The 15,166-nt window shown below is 42.8% G+C and overlaps 1 protein-coding gene across 1 annotated transcript in view; it reads left to right on the top strand.

Moving 5' to 3' along the window:
* Positions 1 to 15,166, top strand: part of RABGGTA (Rab geranylgeranyltransferase subunit alpha) — a 155,657-nt gene that overhangs the window by 127,803 nt on the left and 12,688 nt on the right. Inside the window, exon 16 of the mRNA XM_086923739.1 lies at positions 13,047 to 13,134. Within this exon, the coding sequence (XP_086779865.1) occupies positions 13,047 to 13,134 (88 nt within the window). The remainder of the gene's footprint in view (positions 1 to 13,046; positions 13,135 to 15,166) is intronic.

The following is a 15,166-nucleotide window of genomic DNA, read 5'->3' as shown; positions in this document are numbered from 1 at the left end:
ACGTTGAGCGAGTTGAGTTCAATCTGTTTTCCACGTGCTTATGTACAAAGTTTGAGGTTTAGAGTGGCTATAATTGTCTATGACTGCTACAACAATCTAAGTATCACTTGCAAAGGAGACAACAGCCAAGCCCTGAAAAGCACCATAGAAAAGAGATTTGGAAGAGGATAAAAAGGAGGTATATGTAGCTTGATGGTAATTCACAGATGAGAGGACCCAGGCTAGAGTTGGCCCTCAAACCCCGATTTGAGCAAGATTGCCCAGTAGAGTTTGGTGGGAATTTATTAAATGCTGCACTGAGATCAAGGAGGATGAGGGCAACATGTCCTCCCTGATCCATGATGGTGCAGAGATTCTCGGTGCCTGCCAGAAGTGCGGTTTCTGTCTCGTGCAGCACACACAATAATCCTGATTGTGTAGCAGTTGATTGTTTATGTATAGGGAGAGTTTCTTGTAAACCTTTTCTTTTCAGTAACTTTCAAAGGAAAAGAACATGATGGGAATCAAAGTAAATTACTTAAGACTGTGATGGTCTGCATTTGATTTTTGAGAAGAGACAACCATTGCAGGGTTCCATTCCACGGGAACACATGCAGATGGGAGAGTAATGTTGCATACCTCCTTTAGAATGGGATATTATTTGTATAGCTTTGTGAAAAATAGATGCAGGGAATGAACCAAAAAACTATCTGGATTGGATAGATAGCCACAGGTTTGATGTCCTCTAAGTGTAAAAGAATGAAATTGGAAAAAAGCAGAGTTGTTGTCAGCTGAGTAAGAAACTACATTGAATGAGGAAGAGATGTTGATAATCTTCTCTAAGAAGGATGATAAAGAAATGCATAGCTTGTGGGTGGGTTTAACAGTGTAGAAGAATGCCATGGTTTCAATCAAGCTGTTGACGATTTTGCTTACTTCTCACAGAGTTGACTTTTAGGCAAGGTACAAGGAACAGATATTCCTAATCATGGAATTTAAGCGCTGCTATCTAAGTTGTCCTATCCTTGTCGTTGTAGTATTGCCTCCACATTATTTCAAACATTTTGCAGTGCCTTTTGCATGCAGCTAATTTGTCTTTGAGTACCAAAGAGCGGAGGGCTTGCAGTGCAGGTCTTCAATCATGTTAAACCTACTCCATTCTGAGTGCAGTGATTAAGGTCACTTTTAAGGGGTGCATGCATGGAGAGGGCAGTGGACAGGGAAGAGAATAGATAATCGTCTTCCAACACTGGGTACAGGATTAGAAATAACATGTTAATTCATCCTGCTCATTCGAATATTGGCGTATAAGAAAGCCCACATATTAAGTAAAGCATAGGTCAAGTAAATCCCCAAAGATAGCCACAACAATTACAGTGAAAGGAACTTAACCCTGAAACGCAAGAGACATGATGATGCGACTCATGGAGTTATGCTTGTTAGTTGTTGCTGTTTAAATTCACAAATGCTGTATACAAAATGCCATCAACTAATTATTGTTTACTGGTACCTTTTTCATTTTTTTTCTTGTTAACACCATTGTTTTACTCTTCAACTAAATAAAATACACCTAAGAAAAGTTTCATGAAAAAAGAAATAAGACTTTAAAAAAGTGATGTAAAGTTTAAAGGGAAAGGAATTCTAAAATGGTGAGAGAAAATGAAAAGTTATGTTTGGAGACTGTGGGCTTTCAGTGGGATGAAAATATCGCCTTGAGAATGAGCCCTGGAGCTTGTGTTGGACAGCGTGTATTGTTTCATGTTAAGATGGGCATTGCATCAAGAAGAGTATTCTCTGCCTTGAACAGGTCATTTAACTGTATTCTTCAGACTCCTAAGAGAGAAAAATGTACAGAGCAGAGGAAAAAAAGTAGAGCTAAACATGTGCAGGTTCGAGCCCAAACTGAGGCCGAGGCCTACTGGGGAGTAAATGAAAGTGCCTGTAAAATATTAGGAGATGGGATCAGTAGACGAAAGGTAAGAGTCAGACATTGTGAGGGTGTGAAATGGGAGAAACTGATAAAATGACGCAGACGATGATGAGGAGTCTACCACCAGGGTTGGCCTTGTGATTCTGAAAAAGCAAGAATGCTCACCGAAATCCATATGAGAGTCTGTTTCCTCACCAACCTTAGATTTCTCTGATCAGCCATCAGGTTGGAAGAATGCTCAGGTTCAGAATCAAAATTAATATTTGAACATTTTGGAGGAGTTTTTACTGTGGCCCGAGACTGCGCACAGTTCAATATTAGAATAAGTGACCCGAGTCACAGAAGGCAGCAGAAAGACCGTATAGAAAGTTTGAATTTAATGTTCCGATGTTTTTGGTCGATATTGACCAGGAGACCTTAAAGTTTCATAGAATGTTTGTTGTGGGGAAGTTTCTTCAAAGGTTTCACATTTTTGGTAAGAGAAAAAAAAGACTTTCAATTTTGCCACAGTGTAGGCATCCATACCCATAGGTTGTCAAGCACTGGGTGTGCAAATTGTCTCCTACTGGACCACATACCTACAAGGTGCAAAGCTTGCTTTAAATTCAAGCTCAAAATAATGAAAACCTCTGCGAAGCAACATTGGACAAAAGATGTTGTGATCAGATCTGGGAACACTGCACATCTGGCACCTTAGCCCAGGACAGGGTTTATGCTGAAATATACTGCCAGCCTATACCTAAATACAGGCTTCGTAATTTGACGGCAACCTTGGCTTTGAACCTCTAGGTTCAGGACAGAGGTATTGGCAAATAGTACAAATGCAGCAGCATGCCCATTAATACCCATCTTATTTGTAAAATGTTGGAGTAGATTTTACAAGAGAGAATAGAAAACTGAATGCAATGGGAGCACTGCAAATTAGCGGTATCAAGTGCAGGAAGATGAGTCGGATGGTCCCACACAGGAAACAGCTCTCCAGTGAACATGATTATTAGCAATGACTGGCTAAATATGGACAATATTAGACAAGCTGAGAAGATAACTAGCAGAGTAATCTATTTGAAAGGCTGCCATATTATGGTAGAAGTAGAGAGAGCCCAAGAGGTACAGCCACCAACCAGTTTGGCACATATCTGAAGTTGTTCAGTAGACCAGGGCACAAAATACCCTCCGATCAGTGAATGGTAGTATTCATCTTTCCAAAGCCCATGACTGTTAAAACAAAACAAAGGCCTCTCCTGGACTCGTTTGAAGACTAATTCCCCGGAAGAGCAAACTGCTGATAGCCCCCTGCACAAACACATTAATACAACATAAAATACTCCCCAGGGCCTACTTTACCAGAAGACGCCTGTACGAAATGAGGAGAATAGCCACTACAACCTGCTAACTGGGATGCCACTTATCGAGCACCCTTAGACATACCCTCTGGAGCTCCCCAAAGATCCAGTAGGTTTGGACTGGAGTTGAGTGGCTGATTTCTGGAGCCCTGGGGAAGTCACTAAGATGTTTACCTCGACTTTGCCAAGGGAACGCCTGCTCAAATAACGTCGATGTGCTTTTTAAAATGTATTTATTTTATGCGTTTTTATATAGCGCAGACTTTACCCGAAGGTGTCAGAGCACTTCACAATAGGAACAGTAACGTTACATGAGGAGAAAATTACAAGTGGGCATGTTACAAAACCAAACGTTACATTACATGAAGCAAAGGTGACAGTTGTGCATGTATCAAAAGCAAACAAAATACAAGGTGTGGTAGCAAACGATACGTTAAAAGAGGAAAAAGTGACATGTGTGCAAATACATAAGCGTACAAGATACAAGTAGAGGTATAAAACTGCAATAAATGGCAGACACTCAAAACACAAGAACACACTGAGAAGGCACTTCTATAGGCATGGAGTACAGAATTTCCTATAGTGGAAGAACTTCTTTCAGGGAATTGAGAGGGTGTGAATTAGATTTGGAAGTGTCTTTGAAGGAGGAGAACTTTGAGGGCAGTTTTGAAGAAGCGGGAAGAGGTGGTGGTCGGGAACTGAGGGGGAAGCACTTGAGGGTTCGCATCAGAATAAAAATAAATATGCCACATGCTCCACGTACTGACTCAACATTTTATTCACCCTTAAATATATCGTCTGGAGCAGGGATTACCGCGGTGGGTCTGTTAAAATAAAATCTTACCTAACAGGGGTCCTGGCATTCTGCGCTGCCTCTGCTCCTGGGCTGCGCCTCCCGCGCTGCCTCTACTACTCCTCAACAGGAACAGCGAGGCATGCTTCCTACCCTCGGCCTGCTGTAAGCCAATCACAATGCTGCAATGGCAGCGTTTTGATTGGTGCAGAGTCCCGGGTGGCGCCCAGCCGGGCATCGGTAGGGACTCCATTTTCTCTGTGGGCTGCATGCAGCTTACATAGAGAAAATGGAGAATGTGCATGACTGCTTTGGTCAGCCCCAGGGCCGACTATGCAGTCAGGGCACACAGAGTGGTGCAAGCCACTCCTCCCTGACCCGCCCACCACCCCCGCCACCACCAGGCATTAACCTCCCGCCCGCCCCCCAACCAGTCGTACACCTACCTTCTGCTTTCTCGCAGCGCAAGAAGCAGAAAATAAAATGGTATCGAAACAATTTTATTTTCTGCTTCTCGCACTGCGAGAAAGCAGTGGGGCGGCGCTTCAATGCCCTAATTGAGCGACCGCCCCTGCTAAAGCTTACTCCTCAGTTAATTACTTTAGGGATCTGGAGTGATCCAACCCTTTCTAAACATGCACTACTAATTTGTAGTCTTGCTTTATTGGTGGCAAAGAGACATTATTCTACTGTGGGGCAGGGGAAGTCCTCCGAGGGCATGAAACCTGGATTGGTGCCTGCTGCTGAGAAGATGACATATCAATCTTGGGGCTGCCCCCACAAGTACTCTAAAATATAGATCCCCTGGGAGGGATTCAGGCACACCTCATGAGAACACTTACAATGCCAGGGGGAGATACTATGCACCGCCTGAGTGCCATAGGGCATTGGGCAATTGATATACTGCTGAAGGCCCGGACCATGGGCCCCTGATGCCCGCCCATGAACTGGACTTACATGATGCCCAAAAATATACATGGGTACATGTGTGTGTTTTGTGTGACCTATCTAAAAGAGGAGCCCTATCTCCTACAACAGCATGTAACTTTAGTTGTACCAAGACTTATCTCTTGTTATCCTGGCTAACTATAAATCCTTCCGACCTGTCACAGACTATGTGGTAGTTAAAGGCATAAAATACTTAGGAGCCATCTTTTAAGCGTGATGTTCAAGTGGGAAGGCAAACAATGCACTTTTGCATCCCTTAGTAAGGTAAGCCAAGTCCCAGGCCTAGACGTGGGAATGAACAATGCCAGCTCTCTCACAGAACATCATAGCATGACCTCCACAAAAGAAAATTTTCAATGAGCTGGAAAGAAATACAAAATACAATGGCCGGGTCGCAATAAAAGCGTTGTGGATAAAGAAAGACTTATGCAGCATCTCTAGAAAGTAACAGACAGGAACCGTATGACCTCTGAGGTAGTCAAGGCAGTTTGATACCATGCTCCCACGGAAGTTACCAAGACGAGGGCTGAGCGGGCCTAATAGGCCCACAGCATTGGCCCTGGGATGGCAAGTGCTCCCCTTTGGGGGGGTAGACCAGCTGAAGAGATAGAGATGCAAAAACAGTGCTGACACCCCAAGGTTCTCTAGAGTGATATCTTTGCAGGTGAAGTCACATGTTAGTGAGTCCTGGAAACTTTACTCTGGTTTGGATCACTTACCGGACATAAGTTGGTTCTGATGCTAGTGTACTTAATGTTTGTCCCTGTATTATGATTCACAATAATGTGAGGTTTTCATAAGGTAGTTCATTGGGGGGTCAGTGGATGAGGGGACTTGTTTCTTAACAGGACAAAAGATTGCCAATGTCCTGGGCCCAATCAAACACTCAAAGGCAATAGTTTACAAGGCATTATCCCACACACCAATGGCTAAGGATTCACCATCATTGACAACCATAACCTATATTGTCAGAGGACTAAAGAAGCCAAATAGGAGGTTGAGTGTTATTCAAGAACTGCTGAACCTGGAGGCAGATATTCGTTTCTAACAGGTGCCCTCCCTTACCCAATCAGATCAGTCCCAGTCGGGCGCCTGTCATTTCCCTTAATCACACCTTGGCTTAATTTAAAATAGTAGGAGTAGCCATACTACTAAACAATTATCACAGATTTGTGTAACACAATACCAAATCGGACAAGGTAGGGAAATGGGTGGCAGTGACAGGAGAATGGGAGGCTCACCTAATCACCGTGGCATCAATATGCATCCCAAATTGAGGCCAAAAGAAATCCCTAGAACATGCTATATAGAAAAACGTTGATTTGTTGCTATACCCTTTTTTGGTGATGGATTGACTGTGGGACAGATCAGAATAGATGGTAGGGAGGACACCCAATCTATTGGGAAGAGCTCAACTGGAAGATCTAGGCATGGTCAATGCCTAGCAGCACCTCCACCTAAATAAGGTGTATTACACCCTTTACTCAGCCTCCCACCAACCGTATGCTTTTATAGACTATATATTACTCTTCCAACGTATGCTACACCTAGAAGATAATATATAGACAAAACAAGGGAACCCAGGGCGCAATATGCTAAGGACCTTGGGTAGGTACTTATTTTCAAAGACAGTAGTCCTTAGACAAAAGGGAAATGTTAAATACGATAAATATAGACTAAATAGGACTATATTCTTTAAGACGTGTCCAGCCGGACAGTTTAATATCTTGATAAAAATAATCACAGAGAAATAAGACACAAAGTGTGATGGAAGTGGGACACCAGCCGATGTCCGACTAACCCACTTGGGGGACACAAACAAAACACAAAAATAATAGGCAAAGTTGGGTCATCTGAATATCATAAATCATAAGCAGATAATCCACAATATACACATATGCATGAACAATTGTGGTCAACTATGCATTTAGTGCATTTAAGGTCGACGACGTTTCGATCCATACATAATATGAGTTCATCTTCAGGACAGACAGTGTTTGCCTAAAGAAATCACAATTTCAATTGAACCCACTATGTGAGATTACATATGCCATACAATAAAAAAATAATAAACGGGAGAAAGGGGGAGACATAAAAAGGTAAAGCATGTCAGTTAATCAGACCCTTATCACAACTATGTATGCTGTGCAGGACTCATACCATGCCAGAGTGACAACGGCGGCGGAGTATGGTGCATGCTAAATCCATGCAGTGAGTTTAAGGTGGTCGAAGCTAGGTAAGTACGTTTATCACGATAGTCCACTCGAGGACCTTTAGACACTTTCCTAATGTGTACTTCCTCCTCCTGCAGACAATTGCTTATTCTGGAAAAACGCGCTGAATTCATTTTCAGCTTCACCCCACCGGTAAGCTTATCAGCGACCGTCTGCCATTGGTTCAATATTCCTCACCCTTGCACTCCCTAGAGCCCGCCAGCTTGGTCCACCCCTTGGTTACTGTATTATGTCACCATAGCTGCACGGCCCACCCCACCGGTAAGCTTATCAGCGACCGTCCGCTATTGGTTCAATATTCCTCACCCTTGTACTCCCTAGAGCCCGCCAGCTTGGTCCACCCCTTGGTTACTGTATTATGTCATCATAGCTGCACGGTCCTCACCTCTCTTCCAAAATACTGCCATCACGAGTCGCTCTTGAGACGCTGCGCCTCGCTAAACGTACTTACCTAGCTTCGACCACCTTAAACTCACTGCATGGATTTAGCATGCACCATACTCCGCCGCCGTTGTCACTCTGGCATGGTATGAGTCCTGCACAGCATACATAGTTGTGATAAGGGTCTGATTAACTGACATGCTTTACCTTTTTATGTCTCCCCCTTTCTCCCGTTTATTATTTTTTTATTGTATGGCATATGCACTCTCACATAGTGGGTTCAATTGAAATTGTGATTTCTTTAGGCAAACACTGTCTGTCCTGAAGATGAACCGATATTATGTATGGTTCGAAACGTCCTCGACCTTAAATGCACTAAATGCATAGTTGACCACAATTGTTCATGCATATGTGTATATTGTGGATTATCTGCTTATGAATTATGATATTCAGATGACCCAACTTTGCCTATTATTTTTGTGTTTTGTTTGTGTCCCCCAAGTGGGTTAGTCGGACATCGGCTGGTGATTATTTTTATCAAGATATTAAACTGTCCGGCTGGACACGTCTTCAAGAATATAGTCCTATTTAGTCCACACCTAGAAGATAAAGCCAGTCGAGCCACAGACTTTCAGACCATGTCCCAATCAACCTGTTCATTAGATGACAGGTTATGGACAGGACCAGACCCCAAGGGCTAAAGCGGCTCAGTGATCTGTCCTGAATGACCCAGTAGGTGTGCATGGCATCAGGAAAAAGATCCCAGAATGTCTAGCCTTTAATAATACACAAGAAACAAATAGAGTGCTAGTATAGGACTTATTTAAGGCAGTGCAGAGTTCATATGGGAGGTGGGACCCTCTAGAGTTTGAGTGCAGCAGCTGTAGAGAACTAACTCACGAACTTGCAGACCTAGGGAACATATTCAATTCCAACCCTTTACTTGAAATTTGGAGGTAATTAAAATCAGGGAGGGCCAACTTAAAAAAACAAAATGAGCTATATCCTGGCTAGGATGGAGGCCTGATTATACAAAGTGTGCAACTCCTTCAGGCTACCAAGGTAAGAGTGAACCAAGCCTTTAAACACTTAAGGGAGATCTCAAATAAGGAGGGGGTGACCCAAACTAGGAGGCAGGGAAACTGCAGTCCTTCCAGACCTACTGTCAATCATTGTACAACTGTGCCACATCAGACCCAAAGGCATGAGCAGCTTTCCTGGACTTGATCACTCCCTGACCTAGAATTGGAGCATCTAAGTGAAACCATCAGGCAATACATTCTAAGTGTGAGTAAAGACTGCAACCAGGCATGCCTTGGCACAGAGTGCTTCACGCAACAACTCTTGCTTAATAGCGTTGGATCTGTTCAGTATATTTAGCCAGGGATGTGGGATCACACTCACAATGGGGGAAGCCACAATCTTCCTCATCACAAAGACCAGCAAATACCCCATCGCTAAGCCTCCTACTGCCTGATCTTTCTGATTAACTTAGATATTAAAATATTTTCCATGATACTGGTGAATCACCTGGAAAGGTCGATGCCTTACCTAGTCAAAGCAGGATACGCAGGCTTTATCCTAAACTTCTCAGCTAGCTTCAACACTGACAAAGCCCTGCATCTGATAGATATAGTGAGAAAACCAGGCAGAGAGAGGCAGTAATCTTTTCACTTGATGCTTAAAGTCTTCTACAGAATTGATTGGTAAATGATAAATAACTCTCTTACAAAGTTTGAGCTGGGCAACTGATTCCTGGACTGTATAGATGCCTTTTCCGAATAAACACTAGATTATCAGAGCGAATCGGCTTCTCCTGAGGTATGCGGCAAGGATGCCACCTAACCCCTACTGTTCTCCCTCTACCTTGTGGCACCTCTATAAAAAGATAGCCTCTACAGTTCAAGGCCATCACATTCTATCAAGACACATTCAAGCTGTGTGCACTGAACCCAAACAGTCCCTGAAAGAGTTGATCCCTTTACTGGAGCAATACCAAATCTTAGCCAGCCTCCAAATCATCCCCGCCAGATCAGAAGCATTTGTCGCCCAGCTGCAAGCTTTCTTTTTCATTTAAATGGATGGTTAACTTAATGCAATATTAGGGAATTCTATTGACATCAGCCCTCCACTTTTGCATCAAGGAGCAATTTTAATACACCCCTGAAAGATGCCAGAGAGACATTGAAATCATAGATTAACCACTCTGTCTCCTGTGGTGGTACGATAATGGCACTTAAGATGACGCTACTTCAGAAAATGCTCTATATGTATGAGGCTTTCCCCACAACAAACATTAAGGATTAAACTTCCTCAGTTTACAGGATATATGTAACTCTGGGCAAGGGTGGACCTTGGCTCAGCTGTGAAATCTACACAAAATGCCCCAAACAAGGGAATCTGGGTGTGCCACACATTCTCCATTACTTGTAGGCTTCACAGCTCCATTACATGATAGAATGACTCTGGGAAAAGATTGACAAATTATAGTGTTTCCTCGACCAAAACCCAGACAGGATCCCCGTTCACAACTGGGTGAAAAAATACACATTTCCCCAGACATCTGCACCATGCCAGAGGTATGGGATAGCCTGGGTAAGGAGAGGGGCCTAAGCACTTTTCTCTCTCCATTGACTTCTTTTCATTTTTCGCTTTTCACTTTACATTTCAAATATGGAAAGAAGGGGTGCTATAGTCCAAAACCTGTTCAAGGGAGAAGCACGAATGACCTTTGAAGAAACTAAAGGCAGTTATGGAATTCCAGAAACAGAGCGCTTCCGTTACCTTCCACTGCTACATTGTGCCCTACAGTCTTTTGAAAAAGCAGGAGCCAGATGGCATCTCGCTAAAATTGAAAGATTCCAAATTCCTAAAGGTTCGTAAATCTAATAGACACCTGGTATTTCATATATATTCAATCCTTATGCACATCAACCTACATACACGATCGCAGGTGGGAGCGGCGCTGACAATTATCACGTCACGCTGGATGACAATTATGAGGTTTAATATGTGCTGATTTGAATTTATCAGCACTATCAGCACATGGTTCTCGATTTCGTGATTATTATACCACGTGATTCCATGGATGTTACTAGCTTCGGGCTTTCAGTTGAACTCTGATTGACGTATGATGTGACTTGGAATTTTGGATGTACACTACAAAATACAGATAAGACTGCCGTCAACATTGTGTGAAGACAATTCTATATGACTACTACCAATCTTCTCTCGCCTACTGCGAATAGCGAATGCCCTGAAGAAGTCCTGAGCGACAAGACGAAACGCATTGGCCAGGGATTTAAAAAAAAAAAAACAATAAAGAAGAAACTTTTTTCAATCAACTTGAGGATCATTCGATTATATTTATATGTAATGATTTGTTTTTCTTTGAATGTTGCAGCCCTGATCTAGTTTGCTTGCATGATTCCCCTAGAGCAGAAATAGGGGTGTGCTCCTGGACAGGGGCACTCTCAGGAGCATCCGTAACAGACGAATCCGTAATTTTGTTATTTGTTTGGCTTAATTGTTTTTGATTGGTGCCAGATCTTTTGCAATAGGTCCCCTGTCCAAGTTGTATTTCTACATACACATTTGTGCATCAAAGAAAATCAGAGAAAGAATTGACCATAAACCTAGATCCCAAACAATGGGATGTAATGTTCATAGGTACTAGCATCTATGCACACCACACTCCAGGAAAAGAGGTGACATTTAAAATGTTATATAGGTGACACTACCCCCCTGAAAGGTTGCACAGATTTACCGGATGAAAACCAGGAATGCTGCACACAAAGTAGCGAAGTTGGGTCACTCACCCACATATTGCAGACTTGCCCAAAGCTTCAACAGTTTTGGGATGACGTGTAGGCAAAATGGGCCAGTTATACCCCAAGATAATCATCCTAGGAGCACCAGTGTAAGGGATAGACCTTCTCTACTTGTGCAAGGACAGTGATGCTCGTGGCAGCTAAACAAGTAATGCTATCACTATACAGCCAAAAAACAAGCCCAACTCGTGATCAATGGGTGTAAACATTATGGGCCCTTCCTGCCCCTGGGGAGTTGGCATGCGACTTGAAAAATCTGGCACACAAATTCAGTGAATAGTTAACAACTTTCCTAACATACTTCGAGATTTCAGAGGCCATAAATGCCCTAAATGTGTGAGAACAATCGAACTCGCGGACAACAATCAACCTCTTAATTATGGGAAGTCACTCCAAGTCGGGCAGGGATCTGGTTGATGAGTGGCTTGTAGGACAGATTTGGAAACTGGTAAGAGGGTGGGGTCGGGGAATGGGAAACCGGTTAGAGGGTCAGACTTTGTTAATTAAGACGGTTAAGACCACCTTATGTTATGTATTGACAAAACGCCAATAAAATGATGGAAACCTTAAGAAAACCCTTTTAATTTCTGATTTGATCATCTAAAATATCCTCAAGCCGCAAAACTATTGTTACAGGTAAGCAATGAACGACTGAATTTGCTCTGGTTGTGCATGAGGCAGCAGTGCTTGTTTTGTCCCTATATAGCCTGGCCCAGTGGTTTACTGTGACTGATCACTAGGTGTGGTGTGTAAGTTCTTTCTCCAGAACTCCCACTGTTACCATAGTGGCTGCTGGAGCCTCCCATAGGACCTTAGTCAGTGCCATACTGGGACTGGCAAATGCTAATCACAGATGTACCTATATGGCTTCTTCCTCCTGTCGGAGGCGCATTTAAGCAATAACATAAAACGAATAAACGAGTGGATGAACCGGAATATCCAAAAGTAATTTACAATGGTTGGACAATTAAAATACAACCCATTCTCCAATCATACATGAAAACCCACATAGGGCCTTATTTAGAGTTTGGCAGATGGGACTGAAGCAGTATGATGTCCCCCAAACACTAAAAACGGTCCTTTGCCAGAATATATGGACTGTTCAGTACAAACAAAATGGGACAGGACAATATATAGAACAGTATCATCTGCAGGGTAAAGAAAATAGACTATCAAACCGGATGAAGCGAAGGACCTTCTTAAGTTACAGGACCATAATCAGTTGCCCAGTGGTCATTTTATCTGCCAACGAAAGCCTTGCACTCTTGACACAATTCTAAACAGAGTATGTGTGGTCAGCTGTTCTAACGTTAAGTATCTATCTGCTTAAGTCACATGTTCCATTCCCTTCTGTGTGGCTGAATAATATGTAGTTTCTTTTTGCCTGTCTGTCTTTATACATTCTGAACCAGATGTTGATGTGAGATTAATTTCTGATTCTCCTCTTTGTGACATGAAACAGAATTCATACTTTGTGTGCATTTGTGTTCGCCTCTCTGCAGAGATTCCATCAAGGGTGTTAATCAGTGCTCTGAGTGAACATTTTTACTGAGCCCTGGAGTCCAGGCACCTTTTTCACAAAGCTCCACTCCATGTTTTTCCGTTCAGGTTCTGGAGGCGGATGATAACCACATTGAGTCCTTGGAAGGGGCGGCAGACCTACCCAAACTGGAGGAGCTTTCATTGCGGAATAACTGTATCCTTTCAGAAATGAGTCGCAGCCTGGCAATCTTGTGGCAGTGGTATGTGAGAGAGATTGAGAGTTTGTTGATCATGGGGATAATCAGCGATTAATTTGTAAAATAACACGTGCCGATGCAAAAGGTTTTTCTCGAAACCCACAGCCGGCCGAATACCAAGGTCGCATCGCCGGGATTACACTTAGTCCTGCTTTCTTCATCCACCAGACAATCCGTACCCCTTTAGCCCACTTGTTTAGGTTCTTTTTCATCTTTCCTTTCGCCTTTGGACTCTGTTTTTCCGTCTTTCTTTTCCTCCCTCTTTCCTCCATTTGTGTTTTTATCACTTTTGCTGTGGATGAAAGCTAAGTTTAGTGCCAGTCCCCCAAAAATAAGCGCCGGCTCAAATTAAGCAGTAGTAATAATGTGCTGTGAGAGAGGGAGAGTTGGGTCACAAATGCATTGTATTGTTAGTCATGCGGCAGTGTACTAGTACACTCTGGAGCTGAACAATGGTTCACACTGTAGAAACTGGCTCTGATCAGGGTAGTGTGTTTAAATAACTTTCTATTCTGGGTTGCCAAGGAATGCTTTAGTGTGCCTGTGCTCCTCTCTGCTGCTTAACCTGCGTATGATGAACCCTCAGAAGTCCTGATAGCTGTCCACATGCACCCCTATTTTCCGCCAGTACAGAATAGCAGTCTAAAGTAGAATAGAATATAATGTTTATATAAACAATGGAAGGCAGGCATGGATGCCAAGCTTCTGAAATAGGTTTCTACTTGCAATATTTCCTTTGATGCAGTCTGCGGGAAATGACTGCAATGTGGATTTACTTCATGCTGATTTACATGCTGGTAAATCCGGAGTTAAACTCCTGTGATACATTAAGGCATGTAATAATTCATTGCTGCAGAAAACTAATATTCTTGAGGAAACAAGGCACTTTGAAAAAGGTGAAGAGTTTTACTGAACTGTCAGACATGTGACGATACAGATTACCGCATCTTGTCTACTACTTACATGACCGATGAGGAGGGTTTGGTTTAATTACCTTCTTCCAAAGACCTCTCTGGGCCTTTCTTTGTGGTGGCCTGATCAGGTGAGCTAGCGGAAAGCCCTCCCTCCTTCATCTTCAACTTTCATTTTTGAAAAGTTCCTTACCACATTGGGAGACTTTTTTCAATGATGTTTATCGAAGTTTCGTAGGATGCACTAACTGTAATTACACAGAACAACATTACACTTTTCTATTTTCGAGACTAGCTAATTGTGTTTGTAATTAGGACATGATGATTACAGAGACAGATGCAAAAATCTGCATGCCTCGTCCTGCCCGTACACTCATAAATAAAGCTTAAGTGAAATCCAGCTTTTTAAATACAATTTTCTGAAAAAGTGACAGCAGTCCCAATAACGTACCTTAGCATCGCTCGAGGGAAGACCCGTCCTTCTCCTTGGAGCCCGATGACATATTCCTTACAGGTCAAAACGCCAAAAAGTACATTGTGCCAGTTTATGAGGACTCGACGTATTATGAGTTTGAGGACTCGACGTATTATGGTCGGGAGGTCCGTTTTGGCACTTCTTGATTCGTAAATTCTACTTGTAATCCTTTGGTACAGGAGGGTTTTTACTGGCACAACATACTTTTTGGCGTTTCGACCTGTAAGGAATATACCAATTTCTGGAACGGATACAGAGCAATCGTTATAACACAGGAGTTTTTTAGATTATGGGTGACGTGAACCACCGGTCCTCTTCATCATACGGGGGTACACCTTCATCTCACCACATCATTCTGTCAGGGGTGACCACCTTGACTGTAATCCATTTCGTCGTCTGTAGTTGGTTTGATGACTTTGATACAACGGTGTAGACTATACTTCACGTAGAATATTCTTTACTGAGATATGTACTAACATTATGTGCGGACGTTTTCTCTTTCATTAGAGAAACACTACCACCAATCTTTCCTATAAAATGTAGTTGGTTTTTAGTGCCTATCTACCCTTCATTACTTCTGGTGTGATTCTGAACCTAACAGAA

The sequence above is a fragment of the Lissotriton vulgaris genome, chromosome 5 (genome assembly GCF_964263255.1).
Source record: "Lissotriton vulgaris chromosome 5, aLisVul1.2, whole genome shotgun sequence".
Classification (NCBI taxonomy): Eukaryota; Metazoa; Chordata; class Amphibia; order Caudata; family Salamandridae; genus Lissotriton; species Lissotriton vulgaris.
Note: the sequence above shows the minus strand (reverse complement) of the source record. Positions and strands in the feature narration are given on the sequence as shown.